Here is a 20,726-nt window from a genome sequence, read left to right as displayed (position 1 = left end):
CATCCATTTCTAGGAGAGAGCTTTTTCTTTCTGTGGTGATATTTTGTTTGTACTCTAACAGAGAAACAAAGGGACAAGCTACTAGATTAAACATAGAAGCCAGGCAGTGGTGGCACACACCTTTAATCCCAGCACTTGGGATCTCATGCTTTTGCTCCCAGTTTTTGGGACGCACACATGTCATTAATCCCAGGACTAGGAAGTGATATGGCTGGATGGAGAAAGGCATATAAGGCGGGAGGAGACAGAAACTCAGTCCCTTTCAGCTGAGGACTCAGGGACATTCAGTCAGAGGATTCGTGGAGACGGGATCTTCCCCTTTCAGCTGAGGAGTTGGCGAGGTGAGATGTGGCCGTGGCGGCCGTGGCTTATTCCTTTGCTTCCTATCTGGCTCTGGGTTTTTAAACTTTTTTTTTTTTTTTTTTTGGTTTTTCGAGACAGGGTTTCTCTGTGTAGCTTTGTGCCTTTCCTGGGACTCACTTGGTAGCTCAGGCTGGCCTCGAACTCACAGAGATCCGCCTGCCTCTGTCTCCCGAGTGCTGGGATTAAAGGTGTGCGCCACCACTGCCCGGTTGGCTCTGGGTTTTTATTATAAGACCAATTAGGATTTCTCTCTCTCTCTCTCTCTCTCTCTCTCTCTCTTTCTCCCTGGAATTTTTTATTGAGAATATCATACATGCATGTCACATATTTTCATCAAATCCAACTCCCAAACCCTTCATCCAAATCATCCCCTATACCACCAGCACTAAAAATTCCCAATTTAATATCTAATCTGTGATTAAAAAAATTAGATTTTTTTTTTTTTTTTTTTTTTGCTTCCAGTATGATCCACTTCATGGGTACGGTACTCCTGAAAATTTAAAAACATTGTTTACTGGAGCTTAGCCAAAAAAAAAAGACATTTTGGGAAAAAGATGCACCCAAGAAATCCCAGAGGTCAGGACGGAAAAGGCCTTTCCAGTGACCGTAACTTTTTACTTGGTGCTGTGGTAGATGAGATGGCAAGTCATCCAGACACTGCAGAGACCAGGTCAGGAATCTATCTTCATTGAGGGTGTCCGGTCGTGTCCGACCAAAGAAAGCCACAGTGAAGCTTCCTGTGGCCAGAGAGCCCAGGTATCCCAGAACACAAGAGAAAATACTGAGGGAGACCTTGCTTCACAGAATGATGATGTGACCAGATGTACATCTGTGTCAACAAAAGACGGCGCTCTTCTAACATTACAGAGAAGGTAAGTTGGACCACCACACAGATGGGAAGGATGAATTTAGGGTCTCCTGACACTTGTCTATCCCTCATTTTTCTTGTGGAACCGGTGAGCTTGAAAGCCAGAAGCACAGCAATGGTGTGGCCAACACACGGGAAAGAACCACAGAAAACAGAGTTTCAAAAGAAGTATCCTGTAAGACACAGGTGACCACGTTGTGACATCCAATATAAAGGAGGAAGAGAGAAAGCAGAATGTGAGGGAGAAGAGCAGGGTGTAGTTGAGAGCTGTACAACTGGCCTTATAGTTGGAGTGTCTTTGTGCTTCAACACCCCAAGAACAAGTCCTGTTGCTGAAGAGAAGGACAGGGTCATGCAGCTTGGACCCACCCCAAGGTTATTGTCATAAACCAGAAAAGTCACGGAACTGGAAGGCAGCGGTTTTGATCTAAGTTGGCATACTGGTCCTCTGGATGCTCACACAATCATTTATATCTGATACAGAGAACACAACAATTAAGAGAATCTGGCAGGTGTCTATTTTAACATAAGACTGAAAAGACGTATTGGGAAAATGATAAGAATATTTGCCTTCTTACAGCAATACATAACTATCAAATTGTGTTGCAATATTTTTGTCTTTTATAGATTTTTCTCATTTTCTCATACACTATATCCTGATTACAATTACTCCTCCCACTTTGTCCCCACTTCCCTGCCCATCCGGATCCACTCCCTTTCTGGAGGAGAGACTGTTTCACTGCAGACTTCCTGGTGTTCTGGCTCTTAAAATCTTAATATTTCTAATTACTACCATGTATATAGAAATCCTTGCCACTTGGGTAGTCCTGCTATTACAGTCTCTGGCTGATGTCTACTGGCCTTGACTAAACAAGTATTCTGTTATTATACATATTAGATACATTTGTACATCATGTGATGTACAAATCTTGGTTGTCAGCTTGGCCACATCTAGAATCAACTAAAACCCAAGCAGCTGGGCACTCCTGTGAGAGATTGTTCTTGATTAGATAGATCATTTGGAAGAGCTACCCTAAATCTGGATCTTTTGCGGTATGAAGACTGGTCCTAAATCCAGGTTACAACTTTTAGTGGCAGCCTACTAAAAGGACATGGATGAAGAAAGCTTTGCTTTTCACCTGCTTGCCCTCACTATCCCTGGCCAGTTCATCTATCCTGCTGCGGAGGCATTCCTTCATTGGTATTAGAACCTACTTCTTTAGGATCCCAACATACACTGAAGATCAGCTGACTATTGGGTTCTTGGCACTTCCGTTAGGAGAAAACCATTGATGGACTGGGTTCCATCCCAGTATCTACCCACACACAGCATGCACCAGGTCTGGGGTTCCATCCCAGTATCTACCCACACATAGCATTCACCAGGTCTGGGGTTCCATCCCAGTACCTACCCACACACAGCATGCACCAGGTCTGGGGTTCCATCCCAGTACCTACCCACACACAGCATGCACCAGGTCTGGGGTTCCATCCCAGTACCTACCCACACAGAGCATGCACCAGGTCTGGGGTTCCATCCCAGTACCTACCCACACAGAGCATGCACCAGGTCTGGGGTTCCATCCCAGTACTTACCCACTCACGCAAAGAAAGAACAAATACTTTAAAATTGATTTACAAGGGCTGGAGAGATAGCTCAGTGGTTAAGAGCATTGGCTAGTCTTCCAGAGAACCTGGGTTCCATTCCAAGCACTCACAACCATCTATAATTCCAGTTCTAGGGGATCTGAAGACCATCTCCTGGCCTCTGAGGACACCAGGCATGCCTGTGGTACACGGGACATAAATGCAGGCAAGATACCCATACAGAGAAAACAAATAATTTAAAAAGTTGAATTGCACAAAACCGAGAAGCTCCTGTGATCAACCCTACCACCCAGAGCTGTGGCTGCAATAAAGGAAGAACTGCCTTGGCACACAGTTTAAGGAAGTGCCAAAAAGAAAAGAAAACCTCGGAAATTAAGGTAGATACCATTTTGATACAACATTTTAATAAAAACTAATGAAAAAAAATCTACTATGATCAAAATAGAAACACCGTTTTTTTTTTTTTTTTTTTTTTTTTTTTTTTTTTTTTTTTTTTTTTTTTTTTTTTTTTTTTAAGATAGGAGTGATGCTCCTGGTTTCAGTCTCTGCCCCAGAATCCTATATAGCTTGTAAAGACACCATTAATGACCCTCCTTCAGTTGTCCTATGTTAATCCCACCTGCGCCCGAATTTAGCTGAGGATGACCACGTGTGGCTAATGGAGAGACAGCATTGGGACTGACCTAGCAGCCAAAAAGGATGGGTCTCGGTGTTGGTGTCTGTCTGTCTGTGTCTCCATCTCTCCTCTTTCTCTCCTCTCTCTCTCCCTCCTCTTCTTTCGTGTGTGTGTGTGTGTGTGTGTGTGTGTGTGTGTGTGTGTGTGTGTGTGTGTGTGTGTGTGCGTTTGTTTAATCGGACCAAGACTACAAGAAAGGGAAGAAGTCTATGCTTGGGAAGAATTAGGCCGCAGAGCCTACTGGGAACCACCAAGGCTGTTCGTGGCTCTTCCCAGGATGCCTTGCGAACCAGAGTAGAACTGGGTCCAGAACCGTTGCAGTGTTCTGGCTGCAAGTGCTTAGCTGGCTCAGAAATGCTGCCATGGACTCCCTGAAGAGCGACCATGGCTTCACCAGGGATCCGAGCACCGTGGACTTAAGTATCCACAGCACCATGGATACACTGGTGATGACTTCGTACTTCTTCTTGGTTCTGTTCTTCGGGATGTGGGTATGATGTGACCCCTGGGCGGGAGTATACCACCACTTCCTTCCCGCAGAGACCTGGCCTGCACCTAGCATCCTGGCGCTTCAGAGGGGATGGCCCTGCCCATCCTTTGCCTGGCCCCTCCCCACCCTTCCAACCAAACCTCAGCTACTTCCTCAACAAAACCATTCTGGACCATTATCCCTTCCTGTGTCCTATTACCCTCCTCCCCGCCTCCCCCGAAATAATAGTCAAGTAATTCAAATATGCCTGCCTCTGCTGCCTAGAGCCCCAAACCTGAATGGTAATTTGAAAGTCCTTGTTAGAGTCATGATGATGACGGCAACTGACACAAATATGTGGGACTAACACTAACACTCTGAATCTCAGCCGGGCGGTGGTGGCGCACACTTTTAATCCCAGCACTCGGGAGGCAGAGCCAGGTGGATCTTTGTGAGTTCGAGGCCAGCCTGGGCTACAGAGTGAGTTCCAGGAAAGGCGCAAACCTACACAGAGAAACCCTGTCTCGGAAAACACAAAACAACAACAACAACAACCCCACTCTGAACCCTCTCTCCAGGAGTTCCCCATCTGCAGATCTGGCCAATCACGCTGAAAGTATTTGAGATTGTCTTTCATTTGTATTGGATATTTAGGATTATTTACAGTAATTAAGTATTATAATGCCTAATTTATAATCTAGAGGCAATGTAAAGCATACAAAAGCATGTACTGAAGGTTGTATCCAAATGTTATATGACTTTTATAAAAGAGATTTGAGCTGAAAGAGCCTAGGAACTAAGTCTCCATGCACACCCAGGCAGGACTCCACTTTGACTTGAACTGAGACACGGAAAGGTTAAGAAGCAGACGATGGTGGAGCTCAGATGCGAACCTAGAACTGTCTGACATGTGATGGACTTGAGCATCCTCAAATGTCGTATTCACAAGGGCTCCTGGAACTAATTCCCCACCAACACCAAGGGATGAGAGCACAGGGTCTATTCCAAACAGGAAGGCAAGTCCTGAATGCACATCCATAACACTCAAACAATATCTGTCTTCGCTGGCTTCGGTCATGGACAGTCTGTTTCCAGGGGGCAGGGATTCTTAGTCTTTGAGCATCAATTCTGGGGTCTTTCCTCCAGTGCTATTATTAGGAATCCTCCTTGCACCCCAGATTACTTTTGGCCTAACCCATGTCTGGCCAAGATTTGAGAACCAGGTAACCTATTGTTCCTGCTTCTGGGAGATGTAAAACATGTATGGATGTCTGGCATGTTTTGATCCCTTCTTTATATTATCTTCATTTTTCCTAGACAGGGTCTCACTCTGTAGCTCTGGCTGTCCTGGAACTCACTATGTAGACCAGGTTGGCCTCAAACTCACAGAAATCCACCTGCCTCTGCCCCTGAGTGTTAGGATTAAAGGTGTGTGCCACTACATCCGGCTTTTGTTTGTTTTAAAGAAAAGGTCATATACTGTTGTTAATTACCAAATTACCCTTCAGTGTAACAAGCAGAATGTACATGAAGATTTACATAATAACCTATTTTTCTTCCCTCTTCTTTCTGAGGTAACTGGAGATTGCATCTTTTCTCCATTTTCTCAGTGCTTGGGCAAGCATACAGACACGAAATGTATATTCTATATGTTCTTTTCATAAAACGTGATCAAATTACACATTAGTCTGCATCGTGCTGTCTTTCCCTACTGATGTATTTGGAGAGTCCTACACACTAGCTCTTAGTGATTTAGCTTGAAATTAATTAGCTGCAGAATAGTAGGACCAACATATACCGTCCAGCTCTTCTCTATGAATTGTATTCCACCAGAATATTTCCATTTCAGGCTGTACTGTCACAAAGACGTGGGACAGTAGAAGACTTCTTCCTGGCTGGCCAAAACCTGCCATGGTGGTTGGTGAGTAAACTTGTATGTGGCTGTTTGCTTGGGGCTTTCTGTGTTGGCTTGTTTTGTTTGTTTCAAGACAGGGTTTCTCGGTGTAATAGCCCTGGCTGTCCTGGAACTTATTCTTTAGACCAGAGATCCACCTGCCTCTGCCTCTCCAATGCTAGGATTAAAGGTGTGTGTCACCACTACTCAGCCTGTGTTGGCTTGTTTATTATTTTAACTTATATGTCTTAAATCCAAAATAATTTGAAGTTGCTAAATCAGGAATTTCTTTTTTTCTTTTCTTTTCTTTCTTTCTTTCTTTCTTTTACAGGCACAATCTTGCTATGTAGCCCAGACTGGCCTTGAACTCCCAATCTTCCTGCTTTAGCCTCCTGAGTGCTGGGGTAACAATTGGTGTAATAAACCACCAATTACTTTTAGTTGGCGATTTATCTAATGTCTAAGTATTTTCTTTCCTAACTCTGTCACATGAAAGTGCAGAATGGAAAGTAGGCTGCATCTTAAACATTCTAATTGTGTGTGCACATGTGTGTGCAGGCGTGTAAGTACCTGGGCATGAACATAGGCCGGGGAAGGACCTTAAGGGTCCTGCGTCCTTACTCTTCGCTTTCCTCCCTCGACACAAGGTCTTTCTCACTGAACCTGGAGCTAGGCTGGCAGCTAGTGAGCCCCCAGCAATTCTCCTGTCTCTGCTCCCCACAGTGATGCACAGCAGCCATACCTGTTTTTCTAGGCAGGTGGTAAGGTTTGAACTCAGGCCCTCACACTTTTGCAGCAATCACTCTTACCCACCCAGCCACCACCAGCCCAATATTCGTTTTTAGACTAGTTACGGTGCATTATAGAAAATAAGTCTATTGAGAAGTACCCAGGCCAAACAGAGACAAAAGCTAAATTTGAACTTATTGGGCATAGCAACACAGAAAAGATCTTTCAGAGGCAGAGTCGTGCAAGTGGGATTTGAGGTGGAATATGCCTTTTCCCGGTAGATGGCGTGGGAGGCATTCTGAGCAGAGGGGACACAATGTACCACAGCTTGTGGTGCAGAATAGCTTGGAGCTGGATGGAAGGAGAGGTGGAAGGTAGAATCATGGTCTGCATCCTAAATAGTGTTTTGCTTATTGTATTTGTTAAGGTTCTCTCTCTAGAAGAACAGAACTGATGATATGCGGGTATGTATGATTTATTAGCTAGGCTGACATGAGGTAGCCCAACAATGGCTGTCTCACTCTGGAGAGGCTGAGAATCCAGGAACGTCTCAGTCCATGAAGCTGGAGGTCTCAGCAGTCCCACCCCGGTGCTGAAGGCCTGGAGGACTCCAGGAGAGCTCCTAGTCTTCCGCCTGTGTTGGAATCCCGAAGAAGCTGGTTCTAACATCAGCGAAGGAAGGAAGGCTGTAGCAACAGGCTAGGACTTGCCAGAGCGGGTGAGGGCGAGCAGGCAGCAATGGTTTCCTTCTTCCACATCCTTTTATCCGAGCTGCCACCAGAAGGTGTCTCTCACACTTCCTGCTTTAAATAATCTGATCAAGAAACTCCCTCACAGGAGCGACCAGCTGCTTTCATTTCAGTTGATTCCAGGTTGTCCTAGGGTTCCTATTGCTGTGATGAAACGCCATGACCAAAAGCAAGTTGGGGAGGAGAGGGTTTATTTGGCTTACACTTCCACATTGTAGTTCATCAATGAAGGAAGTCAGGACAGGAACTGAAAGAAGGCAGGAACCTGGGAGAAGGAGCTGATGCAGAGGCCATGGAGGGGTGCTGCTTGCTGGCTTACTCCTCATGGCTTGCTCAACCTGCTTTCTTATAGAATCCAGGATCACCAGCCGAGGGATGGCACCACCCATAATGGAGTGGGTCCTCAACCATTGATCACTAATTGAAAAATGCTTTACAGCTGGATCTCATGGAGGTCTTTCCTCAACTGAGATTCCTTCCTTTCTGATGACTCTAGCTTGTGTCAAGTTGACACACAAAACCAGCTAGTACACCTAGCCTGTGCAAACCCAGGTTCCACCCCTACCATCCCATAAAACCTGTGATTTGAGCACTTGGGAGGTGGAAGCAAGAGGATCAGAAGTTCAAGGTCATCCTCAGCTTCATAGTAAGTTTGGGCAAAGAAATTCTGCCCAAGGGATATTCCCTCTGCAGAAAATGTCAAAGTCAGTGGATTTGCATTTTTTGAACATTCCTTATTTGTCTTGAGACAAGGTCTCACATATCCCAGGATGTCCCCAAACTCACCATGATGCTGGGCTCATTTAACACAGCTGATTTTTCAGCTTCAGCTCACCAGCTCAAGCATCCCAGCAATGCAACAGTTTCACCTCAGTGGGGCTACTCTATTGTTAGTCACAGCTGACTCTTCTGCCCTATTTAATCAGATACCACAGATTCTTGGTTCAAAATATCACACACCTGGCCTAATAGAATCCTTGAGGGACTCTCAAACTTCCCTCTGAAACTTCGCAAACTACAGTCATCAGAGAGGTCATAGTCTCAGTTGAGATAATGCCTTTATAAAATCGGGCTTTAAGCAAGCCTGTAGAGCATTTTCTTAATTAGTAATTGATAAGGAAGGACCCAACCTATTGTGCTGGGGCCATGCCTGGGTTGGTAACCCTGGGTTCTATAAGAAAGCAGGCTGAGCAAGTCATGAGGCGCAAGATAGTAAGCGCCCCTCCGTGGACTCTGCATCAGCTCCTTCTCCCAGGTTCCTGCCTTCTTTTAGTTCCTGTCTTGACTTCCTTCAGTGATGGACTACGATGTGGAAGTGTAAGCCAAATAAACCCTCTCCTCCCCAACTTGCTTTTGGTCCTGGTGTTCGGTTGCAGCAATAGAAACCCTAACTAAGACCGTAGGCCAGTGCTCTATGACTGAGTCACACTCTCAGCCTGTAAACACGAATTCTTGTTACATATAACAATGGTTCTGACACACAGTCTCATCTTCTGATTTTCAGATGGGCATTTCCATTTATTCTTCAAATACTGGCAGTGGCCACTATATGGGCCTGGCTGGGATGGGCGCAGCTTCAGGAATTGCTGTTGGGGCCCTTGAGTGGAATGTGAGTAGTAACTTCTGAGCAAGTGACCACTTGATCATTGTCCGAAGGAGACTCACACACACGAAAACTTGCTTTTAACCTCGAGTGACCTTTACAGGTGTCTTGGAAAGTGTAGATGAAAGGAGCCAGGTCTTTGGTTCTTCAAAAGGATTATGCTGATTTTCATTCTCCTTAGTAAGTCAGGAGACAGAATGCATATATGCTGTGGACCATAGGGAACACAGTGAACCAAGACCTGTTAGATTAGTCAGGTGGGGAGAAGATCATGTTACCATTTAAATGTGCGTGTGCGTACGTGTGTACGTGCGTGCGTGCGTGCGTGCGTGCGTGCGTGCGTGTGTGTGTGTGTGTGTGTGTGTGTGTGTGTGTTTGACATCTGCAGACAGTAACTGAACCTGCATCTCTTTTAAGTGCTTGACCTACCTGGGCCCTGACTTCTGCTTTTTCTTGGTTTCAGACTATATTTATGCTCTTTGTTCTTGGTTGGATATTTGTTCCTATGTATAGCAAGGCTGAGGTAAGTGTCCATTACCGATTATAGTTTATGATATTTTAAAAAAAATAAATATTGCATGTGTAGTAAAAACATCCTGAAGGACAGATTATACTGTCAGTCTTTTGATCCTGGCACTGACTTTCCTCAAATATACCATTCTCTCTTGGGTAGACAGATCCAAGGAACTATCTGCTTACTGGGGCATTTACAGAAGATATTTCAAAACATTATAAAAAATAAGATATAAAGAAACAAAGAGAACAAACATGTTAGCGACTAGAAGACTTAGTACCCTAAAATGCTATTTCTTCCTCGTTGGCCTGTTGGTGGGATGAAATTCCACACAAGAGCCAAGGAGGGCTCTGTGAGAAACTTGACTTACTTATTCTAAAGTCAAAAGTGTAAGAATAGTGAAGGCATTGTCAAAGAAAGGCAGAACTGTCTAAGTTGACATTTATTAGAAAGCATTAACAATACCATAGAATATTAATCCAGGGGTAAACATGTTGCTGTGGTTGAGCTAAGTGTCTCCCAGAGATCCAATAAAGGTTTAGTCACCATCCCATGGTGCTACTGGGAGGGAGGCGCTAGAAACTTTAGAGACCGATGCAGTAGGGAGTCTAGTCTTTGACCTTGGATGGAATGTTAGGACCCCAGTTCATTCTTCCTTTTCTTTCTTCTGCCCATGAAATGAATAGCTTCCTCTACTGCACTCTCTTGCTATAATACTACCACAGAGCCAAAGGAATTGGCCCAATTGGCCCTGGACTATGAGCCAAAATAAGTATACAAAGTATTTGTTACAGCGACAGAAAGGTGACTATAATGTACACACTGACAAGCAGTCAAGGTGAGATACCCAGATCCAATAACATCTATGGACACTTGACTTATGACATTGGTGGCACTGTAGATCACTGAGGGAAGATAGACAAGTTGACCATCATGTGAAAAATAAAAATGGATCCACATGCTACACGAGGTGATGTTAGATTGGTTAAAGACTCAATTGGGGAATGCAAACAGGCACAGGAAGGCAGGATGTCTTTATCTCCTTGTAGTAGAGGACGATTTTTAAGATGTCTGAGAAACATCTAAGAACGATGTTCAAGCCTTCAGTCCCTGGCTGATCATTAAGTACACTTGCACACAAGAGGCTCCATGGAGCCCATCCAGAAAAAGGAAGAAATTAGAAAGAGCTCAATCCTGGAATGACAGGGGACAGGACAGCGCCTGATATGGTGTTTTAATTTATTGTTTCTCCTCCAACTGAGTATCTTCCTAAACCAATAGGCAGTAGAAAGCAGAAGTTTTACTTTACCAGTTCAAGGTGTCCGAAGATGGTACACAAGACACAAAGAACTTGAAAATGTTGGTAGAAAGTTCCAAAAAAACGAAGGCACCAATGATAGGGTTAAATTCCAAATAAGAGTATGAACTACCCAACTCCTTGACTAACTGCTAACTGCACAGGTATGGGGGAAACCTTCAGAAGGTTGGCTAAAAGAACAAAGAAATTTGAGCTGCTGCATGTCACAGGGCAGAGTTGGTATGTGTGTGTGTGTGTGTGTGTGTGTGTGTGTGTGTGTGTGTGTGTGTGTGTGTTGAACGGTTTTGCACCTTGAGTTGAGGGTAGTTAATTGTCTGTGAAAATAAGACACAACAACCTCCAGGACAGTAGGGGTTCCAGATTAGGACATTGCATTATTCACTATAGCCAGTTTTCCTTCAGTAAACAGATACTAGACGTACAAATAAGTGGGAAGACAAATGTAAACCCCATGCCCGATAAAATCCAGTGACTAATTGAGTTGGAATTTTGATGGGGATCGCATTAAATCTGTGGATTGTGTTTGGTAGGATGGTCATTTTTCACTGTATTAATCCTATTGATCCGTGAGCATGGGAGATCTTTCCATCTCCTGATGTCCTTTTAATTTCTTTCTTCACTGTCTTAAAGTTCTTTTTATAATACAAGTCTTTCACTTGTTTGGTTAATGTTACTCCAACATAGTTCATTTATTTATTTGTGAAAGGTATTATTTCCCTGATTTCTTCCCCAGTCCACTTATCATCTGTATATAGAAAGGCTATTGATTTTTGTATCCTGATACTTTGCTGAAAGTGTTTATCAGCTGTAGAAGTTTCCTGGTGTAGTTTTGAGGGTTATTTATGTTGTATAAAATCATACCATCTGCAAATAAATATAATTTGACTTCTTCCTTTCCTATTTGTATTCCCTTGATCTCCTTCAGTTGTCTTATTGCTCTAGCTAAGAGTTCAAGTACTATATTGAGTAGGTATGGAGAGAGTGGACAACCTTGTCTTGTTCCTGGTTTAGTGGAAGTGCTTTGAGTTTCTCTGTTTAGGTTGATGTTGGCTGTGGGCTTGCTGTAAATCACCTTTATTATGTTGGGGTATGTCCCGTATATACCTAATCTCTCCAGTACTTGTATTGTGAAGGGATATTGGATTTTGTCAAAGGTCTTTTCTACATCTCATGAGATGATCATGTGGTTTTATTCCTTTCAGTCTAGTTATGTTGTGGGTTACATTTATTGATTTTTGTATGTTGATCCATCCCTGCATCTCTGGGATGAAGCCAACTTGATTGTGTTACATAATTTCTCTTTTTAAAAGTGTTCCTGGGGCTGGAGAGATGGCTCAGCCGTTAAAGGCTAGGCTCACAACCAAAATATAAAAGTGTTCCTTGCCGGGCGGTGGTGGCGCACGCCTTTAATCCCAGCACTCGGGAGGCAGAGCCAGGCGGATCTCTGTGAGTTCGAGGCCAGCCTGGTCTACAGAGCGAGATCCAGGAGAGGCGCAAAGCTACACAGAGAAACCCTGTCTCGAAAAACCAAAAAAAAAAAAAAAAAAAAAAAAAAAAAAAAAAAAAAAAAAAAGTGTTCCTGGATTTGGTTTGCAAGTATTCATTGAGAAATTTTGCATCTATATTCATAAGGGAAATTGCTCTGCAATTTTCTTTCTTTGTTGGGTCTTTGTGTGCTTAGGTATCAGGGTAACTGTGACCTCATAAAAGAGTTAGGCAATGTTCCTTCTGTTTTGCAGAGTAATTTGAGGAGTATTGGCATTAGTTCTTTGAAGATTGAGTAGAATTCTGTACTGAATCCATCTGGCCCTGGGGTTTTTTGGTGGGGAGACTTTTAATTATTGCTACCATTTCACTAGGGGTTTTGGGTCTATTTAAGTTGCTTACATCTGATCTTGATTTAACTTTGATGAGTCATATATATCAAGATATGTATGCATTTCTTTTAGGTTTTCCAGTTAGGTGGAGTTCAGATTTTTAAAGTACGTCCTTATGTTTCTCTGAATTCCCTCAGTGTCTGTTGTGATGTCCCCCTTTTCGTCTGTAATTTTATTAATTTAGATTTATTAATTTGGATCTTCTGTTTCCATTTTTTAGTTAATTTGGCTTGGGTATCTTGTATATTCATTTTCTTTTCTTTTTTTATTATATATATATGTATGGGTATTTTGGTTGCATGTATCTATGTGCACCATGTGTGTGCTGTGCCTAGGGGGGTGAGAAAAAGTTTAGGGGAGTCACCAAGAATGGAGATAATGGGGAGCAAGCAGTCTGCTACAGGAGGAGAGTAGAAAGATCGTGGCAGAGGACAAGAAGGACAGTGGAAATGGCCTACCTGATTCCAGCCACACTGACCACATGGATCCCAGGTAGCAAGCGCTTCTAGGTATTGGCAGCTGACACAAAGAAATGGGAATGGGTTAGAAGGGGCAGTGTGAAGGAGTCCATAGGAAGTGAAAATATACTTTTTGAAAGACTCTTAAAACTCCTTAATAAAAAGGTTAGAACTAATGTTTCAGAAAAAAAAAACACCTCCCCCCAAATAATGCAAATAACCACGGGAAAGGATTTTATCCATAATAACACCAAATGCTAGCTTAAAAAAAAGTACAACTTCAGACTCCTTCTTCTGTTCTCTCATGAGCTGGTCAGTGGGGTTCAGCCACATGAGGAGAAGTAGGAGAGCCCCAAGAAAAACAAGGTGTGCTATATACCCCCAGGTCCCAGAGATAGGAGGGGCCCAGAGACAATCTGCCACACAGAACCACGTGGAGAAGACATCAGCATCATCACGAGGCAGAAGATGAGCATGAGGTCAGGCCTCTGTTGGGGTTCCATGGGGAAGGCAAGGCAGAGCAGAATCAACAGCTTTGGATTATCTGGTTTGACTAATTCCATCAGGCTTGTGTTGCTGGTTGTCTGGTACCTGGTCTTGAGATGATACAGCAGAGGAGGATTATTGTCTCTGGGATACATAGGCTGGGTGGAGGAGGCCAGGCTCTGGACTGGTTAACCTACTGTCAATGCTAATGCTCTAGCCTGGGCCTTCTGTTACCTGTGGGAATTGCCTAGTTTGTTTTGTTTTTTGTTTTTTGTTTTTTTGAGACAGGGTTTCTCTGTGTAGCTTTGGTGCCTGTCCTGGAACTCACTCTGTAGCCCAGGCTGGCCTCGAACTCACAGAGATCCACCTGTCTCTGCCTCCCGAGAGCTAGGATTAAAGGCATGTGCCACCACCGCCCAGCTGGGAATTGCCTAGTCTTGAGGAGGGTGGTCTCTTCCCAAACAGAAAGATTGAAAAACAATTTCTTATTCACATTTTTGTTTTGTTTTATGTGTTTGAGTATTTTGCCTATATGTATGTAAGTATACCACATGTGTGCCTGTGTCCAAAGAGGCCAGAAGAAGGCATTGGATCCCCTGGAACTTGAGTTCCAGATGGTGTGAGCCACCATGTTAGTGTTGGGAACCGAACCTGAGTCCTCTGTAAGAGCAACAAGTGCTCTCAACCACCGAGCCTTCTCTCTAGTCCCTAGAAAGATTTCTTTTAAAGATGTCAAAACGTCAGAAAACTAAAGAAAATATCTACAGCAAACACTGGGCTATCTAAGAGGCAAGTGGAAAGTGCATGCTGTGACGTATCCTATAGAGTACTAGAATACTGCGTTAGCTCCAGACAGTGCATCTTGGACAAGTCTACAAGCTTGACCTGACCTGGACAAATGCTTCCCTCACAGCCCTGGGAATAAGGCAGACCTGCTGAAACCTTGAGCGTGTAGCCTCTACAACTGAGAGCACATAGTTAACCTGTTGTTGAACGCACCTAAACCAGTGTTTCTCAACCTGTGAGTCGTGACCCCAGGTGAATGACCCTTTCACAGGGGTCTCAGAAGACCATCAGAAAACACAGAGATTTACATTGTGATTCATAACAGTTGCAAAATTACAGTTATGAAGTAGCAACGAGAGTAATTTTATGGTTGGGGGTCACCGGAACATGAGGAACTTTGTTAAAGGGTCACACTGTTAGGAAGGTTGAGAACCACTGCCCCAAACCATCCTCATTTGTTGTGGAAGAGCCCAAACAACCAACTTAGAAATAGCGATGACACACGCTTTTAATCCCAGCACTCAGGAGGAAGAGCCAGGTGGATCTCTGTGAGTTCGAGGCCAGCCTGGTCTATAGAGTGAGGTCTAGGACAGGCACCAAAACTACACAGAGAAACCCTGTCTCAACTCTCCCCCTCTCCCCCCCAAAAAAGAAATAGCTTGGAAAGTTTAGAACTTTGCTGGGAGAATGATTGACATATGGCAGAGTATGACTTAGAGCCAAGTAAAGGCTAAGAGAATGAAAGCTATGGGTACTTAGACAAGGACCTCTGGTCCCTGTGAGGAGCTGTCTGGGAAGTAGGTGGAGTCTGAATTGGAACTCATGATAGACATATGTAGGTAGACCAGAGCGTATACATTAGCCAGGACAACGTGAGGCAATAGCTTCTTAGTGATTCACTTCCCTTGAGCCAGGGGCTATTAGGGTCAAAGAGCATTGTGAGCGCCGAGGGCTCGGGTCCCTGTGCTCATGACACACACTGCCCAAGATGCTGTAGAAAACAGGATCCCTTGAGACACTGCCATCTGACTGGAGTGTTCACACAGAGGTGGCTGAGAACTGACTGCAGCGTCAGGTTCTGTCTCCTGCCAGCCATGTTTGACAAAGCGCTCCCCTTTGTCCCATAATGTGTAACTTATCATTATTGCTCGCTTTCAATGAACTGAGCTTCTTTCTGCATTCCTAAGATCGGGCAGAGCCTGAAATCTAAGCTGCCAGAAGACAGCTGTCCTGTGTCTCCTTCCTTATCGTTCCCATCTTGACTGGTGCCGAAGGCAGTGACCCACATCTCATATCCCTGGGCTGCCTCCATCATCTGGGCTGCCTCCATCATCTGGGCTGTTTCCATCTCTGCGACATAAACACGGGAGGAAGGGTCATCTGGTGACCTGCCTCTTACCACTCGCTCTCCTGACGGTGACTTGCTCTGTTGCTTATGCAGGTGGTAACGCTGCCAGAATATTTGAGGAAGAGGTTTGGCAGCCTCCGGATCCAGTTCTTCTCAGTCTGCTTCTTTATCCTCTACATCTTCAGCAGGATCTCAGTGAGTTCTTGCACGTGGAGTAGAGACTGACCAGGCATGTCCTTGGAATGCCTCTCCAAAGAGGTGACCTTCCTCCTCCAATGAAAGAGGGGGAGGGAGTGTCATCTAAGCAAAACTGGGCCGATGCATTCCAAGGCCCAGTTGTCTCTACTACGTGCCTCTGTTATTTTCTTTATAGTGAGTACCACCATGTGAAATCAGTTTATTGGTGTACTTGCTTAATATGTGTCTTCTCTACCTCCAGTCAAGTGACCCGAGACCGTGAGTCTTTTCTGGGGTGTTTACTACACTCCCCCGAGCCTAGAACGTGTTTTGTACATGTGGCACTGCGCAGGTGGTTTTCACTAACCAGACGAAGGGCATTTACCACAAAGCATGAGAGTGCCCATGTAGTGTCTTTATTTAACAGAAGCTCAGTGATGGCAGAAGCTGGGCTTTGGCAGTTTTAATGTCTTCTAAATAGTGCAGTGTCTACAGTGTTGTGGGGCCACAGTAACTGTTTGGGGGAATAACTGGTTGAATGAATCTCTGCCCATTTTATCCCTGAGTTGGGGAGCAGAATAATAAAGCAAAAGGTCAGCCAGGTAAATGATGGGCAGGTGCTTCAAAGTTAGTGTCAGCTCAGCCAGGACTTGACAGATCTAGTCAGTCGGCCAGGCCAATGAATGGCCGCTTTGTACAGTCCTTGAGCTGAGACTGATTTTTATACTTAATTTAAAGGGTTGTAAAAGCTAGGGGTAGTATGGTGTACAGCCCTCAAAACCTATAATATTTATCATGTAGTCTTGTGCAAAAAGTTTGCCAATCCCAGAGCTTGTTAAATATATGGGTCCAAGTGAATTTGGTAGTAATCTAGAAGTACATAGAACTGAACGTCTCCAGTAAGATAATGGAGACTTTTGGAAAGATAAAGCAAAGGGTGTTTTCTGGAACAAATGCTTACAGGAAAAAAAAAAGCCCATGGTCTTTTCCTAGCTGCAGAACCATATGCCACAACCGCTTTGAGTATAATCCCCACTCCGAGGCTCTGGAGCAGAGTAGGCTAGGTTGTGTTAACTAGACAGCTTGTGTTAGTTAATCCATACCCTGGAAGGTGCTAACTTTGGTTGAACTCAGAGGGCACAAAATTCGGGCAGATCTCTCTCAGGGCCCATTGGTGGTGGGGTGCTGCCCAAAGGCCACCTCTTTCGTGTGGCCTCCAAGACCCATTTCTCTCTGGGGTGGTTGTTGATTCTGCTGGAAAGGAAGGTTCAGCTGCTAACCTTATGCCCATTTCAGATGGAGATCAGCTTTGGTGCCATGTACTTGAAAATGGTTTGGAACACAGATATTTACCAGACAGTGCTGATTGTGGTGACCATTACTGGCCTTTATACCATCACAGGTGAGGTAGCTCTAACCACACATGAGTTTATACATACTGACTCAAACATGCAATAGAGTCCCAGGAGCTACTGAATTTTCCCAAAGTCTGTAGATCTCAGGAAGTATGATGGAGGCAGAGGTACAACCAGGGATCATATTGGATTGGAAAAATCTCTTCGAAGAGTGATTGATAAGTCAGCAGTGATTATGTTTATGGAACAATGGGGCATGCCGCTGTGAGTTACCAGGTAACAGAGTGGGCGCACACAAAGTGGATGAGGGAAAATGAGATAGGGTCCCTGAGGAGGCCCCCTGGCCAAACCTTCAGATAGGATCTTTTGGAAAGGCAGTTCTCATGTATTCAGCCTCTGCCGAGGGTAGGAGCTCTCATCACTCACTTTCTTCAGCTTAGAGTGTGACCAGAGGTCAAGCAGAGAAAATCAGAGGGACAGAAAGTAGCCAACAAGTTGTTCACAGTGGTGAGGAGTCTAAATCGGACTTTTCTTCCTGTGATTGTTTGGTGATGCTTGGAGACAGTTTTGGTTGTTAAAACTGGGCAGGGACTTAGGGAAAGTCTGTCTAGCTGGTAGCTACCAGGGACAATACTAATGGTTGCTTCCAAACTGAGTTTCTGGGATGAAAGGTGTACGCATTTGATTAAGAAAATGGTCAGAAAAAGCATGGAGAGTAGAGAAAAATTGGGACATAGAAAGTCAAAACACTCTACTGCTTTGGTGTGTCTTCTCTTGTTGTCTGGGGATGGCTAATATCATGTGAACATATAAAGAAGGAACAAACACACCTGAAATAAATGGACATGTATTAACATGTTAGCAATCCGTAACTACACTTTTATGACATCTTAAAAGTATTTATAGGTATAGAACAATGTGTTTTCTTAAACAGTATCATGTTTATAATTTCAGAATTGATTTCATTGTTATTATTTAGAGTTTTATTGACTCAACAAAATTGGCAAAACTGAAAAAAAAATCCTGTAAAAGTCTGTGAGGAACGGTAGAGAAAACAGGATGTGTTAGATAAAGCATATGGAAATGGATGAGAAGTCAGAAAGGAGGTCAGGTGGGGGAAGGGCATACAGGGCAGGTGACTGTGGGGGCGGGGCATACAGAGAGGTTGCTGTAAGCAGAAGTACATGTGGTTTCCATTTCTTTTCTTCTTCCTCTTCAGGTGGCCTGGCAACTGTGGCTTATGTTGAGACCTTCCAAGCTGGTATTATGCTTTTGGGCTCAGCCTTGTTGGTGGCTTATGGTGAGTAAGTGGGCCACAGCGGGGGCATCTTTGAGTCTAGGGTGACATGGGGCCATCAGCTGCTTCATCTTACAGAGGAAGTGACTGATCATGGTCAGAGGTCATGCGGAAAGTTCTGAAGGCCACCTCACTGCAGGAGCAAGAGGAGTCAAGTGGTAGAATGCTGATGAAAGACTCCAGGGCTGTGGTCCAGAGTGCTCCTCCCCAGCCCACGTGCTGTCCTTGTTCTCCAATTGGAAACCCCTTCCATTTGCCCACTGGACTCTGCCTGTCAAGGTCAAGCAGAAGATCCATTCCTAGCAGTGTGATCCTACATACTCAAATGGCCACCGCGCAGCAGTCCATGTTGTAACGTAGATCTCAATGATTGCTTCACCAATAAATCACACACACACCCCATCCAAAAATTCTGGCCCTCACACAAAGTGTCCTGTAGAGAAAGTGCGGCCTGAAAACTTAAATACTTACTAAATAAGAAGTGGAGATAATAGCTGGCCTGTAGGGTGCAGTAGACAGAAGAGGACAGGCATCCTTGTCTTACCTCCAGCCTCAGAGAGAAGACATTGAACATTTCACTATTTAATATTAGCTGTAAGTTGTTTACAGATGCACAGCCTTTTGCAGGCTTTTTTGCTCCTACTTTGCTCATGCTGTTTATCATAAGAGACCTTTGAGTTGTAACGAGTTTTTTTCCATACCTACAGAGATGATTTGTTGTGGAATATTGTTTTAAGGTGTGTTACTTTCGTTTATGTTGCATTTGTTGAACTCTGTGAAGCTGTGTTACTGTGCCTGTCTAAAACACCTGACTGGTCAAATGAAGAACTGAATGGCCAATAGCAAGGCAGGAGAGAGAAGTAGGCGGGACTGGCAGGCTGAGAGAAAATACAGAAGGAGAAACCTAGGGAAAGGAAGAATAAAAAAGATGGAGGAGTGAAGAAGGAAGTAGCCAGAGAAGGAGGAGGACTCCAGGGGCCAGCCGCCCAGCCACCCAGCCACCCAGCTACACAGCCACCCAGCTACACAGCCACCCAGCTACACAGCAAGCCATGGAGTAAGAGTAAATTCATGAGTGGTGGCGGTGCACGCCTTTAATCCCAGCACTTGGGAGGCAGAGCCAGGCGGATCTCTGTGAGTTCGAAGCCAGCCTGGTCTACAGAGCAAGATCCAGGAAAGGCACAAAGCTACACAGAGAAACCCTGTCTCGGAAAAAAAAAAAAAAGTAAATTCACAGAAGAAAAGGGAAAACAACACAGAGAATCCTGGGTGGTGGTGGTGGTGGTGAAGAACCCTCATCAAAAGGTACACGGAATAATTTAAGTTAAGAATATCTGGCAAGAGAAAAGCCAAGCCAAGGCCAGGCATTCATAATTAAGAATAAGCTTCCATGTGTGATTTATTTGGGAGCTGGGTGTCCGGGGCCCCCCCAGAAGAGCCAATAAACAGCCAACAACAAATGCGTGTATTAGTCTTCTCTGTTTTTCATATTAACACTGTGAATGGCACTGGTTTAGTTTAGAATGCTAGTTCAGCCTTACGTTCTTGAAATGACCACAGCTTAGATAAGATTGATAGCCCAAGTGTCTGTACTAACTTACAATGTGAGTGCTGTGTGTGAGTGGATTTCTTAACCCTGCTCCAGCCAGTGAACGATGTTGAGGATTTTGCTCATTTGATAGGCTAGAAAAGTGTCTCATTTCTCAGTGTTGTTTTACTTTTTTTAGTTTCCAGATATGGTAAGATTGAGCACTTTTCAGTTAATTTAGTTTCTTTCTTTTTTTCTTTTCTTTTTTTTTTTTTAGTGAATTACTGGTTTGTTCTTCTATTTCTTTCCAGAGCTTTCTTTTGTCCAGTGATGTATAGGAGTGCTGTAGGAATGAAGGGAATGTGTTCTTTCAAGCTGAGAGCAGCCATCTCTGTGTGGTATGTGTGCATGTGCGCATGTGCATGGGTGTGAGGAGAGGCTGGAGGGGGAATGGCTGTTGTTTCGCTCTGGCACTTTCGGCTCTTTTTCTTTGAGGTAGGATTCCCAACTCTAACTCCCCCCACCCTAGGCTGTCTAGACAGCAAGCCCCAGAAATCCTCTCATCTACATACCTTATGGTGTTGGGGTCACACGGCCACACCTAGCTCTTGCAACCTTTATTT

General features: G+C 44.3%; 1 protein-coding gene across 1 annotated transcript in view; it reads left to right on the top strand.

Moving 5' to 3' along the window:
• The first annotated feature begins 3,877 nt into the window (after positions 1–3,877).
• LOC128114053 (sodium/glucose cotransporter 1-like) overlaps positions 3,878–20,726 on the top strand; it is a 47,612-nt gene continuing 30,763 nt past the window's right edge. The window contains 6 exon segments of the mRNA XM_052743923.1: positions 3,878–4,006; positions 8,861–8,965; positions 9,423–9,482; positions 15,840–15,941; positions 17,220–17,325; positions 18,498–18,578. Of these exon segments, the coding sequence (XP_052599883.1) occupies positions 3,878–4,006; positions 8,861–8,965; positions 9,423–9,482; positions 15,840–15,941; positions 17,220–17,325; positions 18,498–18,578 (583 nt within the window).

This window comes from Peromyscus californicus, unplaced genomic scaffold, assembly GCF_007827085.1.
Source record: "Peromyscus californicus insignis strain IS unplaced genomic scaffold, ASM782708v3 Scaffold_19__1_contigs__length_69161282, whole genome shotgun sequence".
NCBI classification, from domain to species: domain Eukaryota; kingdom Metazoa; phylum Chordata; class Mammalia; order Rodentia; family Cricetidae; genus Peromyscus; species Peromyscus californicus.
Note: the sequence above shows the minus strand (reverse complement) of the source record. Positions and strands in the feature narration are given on the sequence as shown.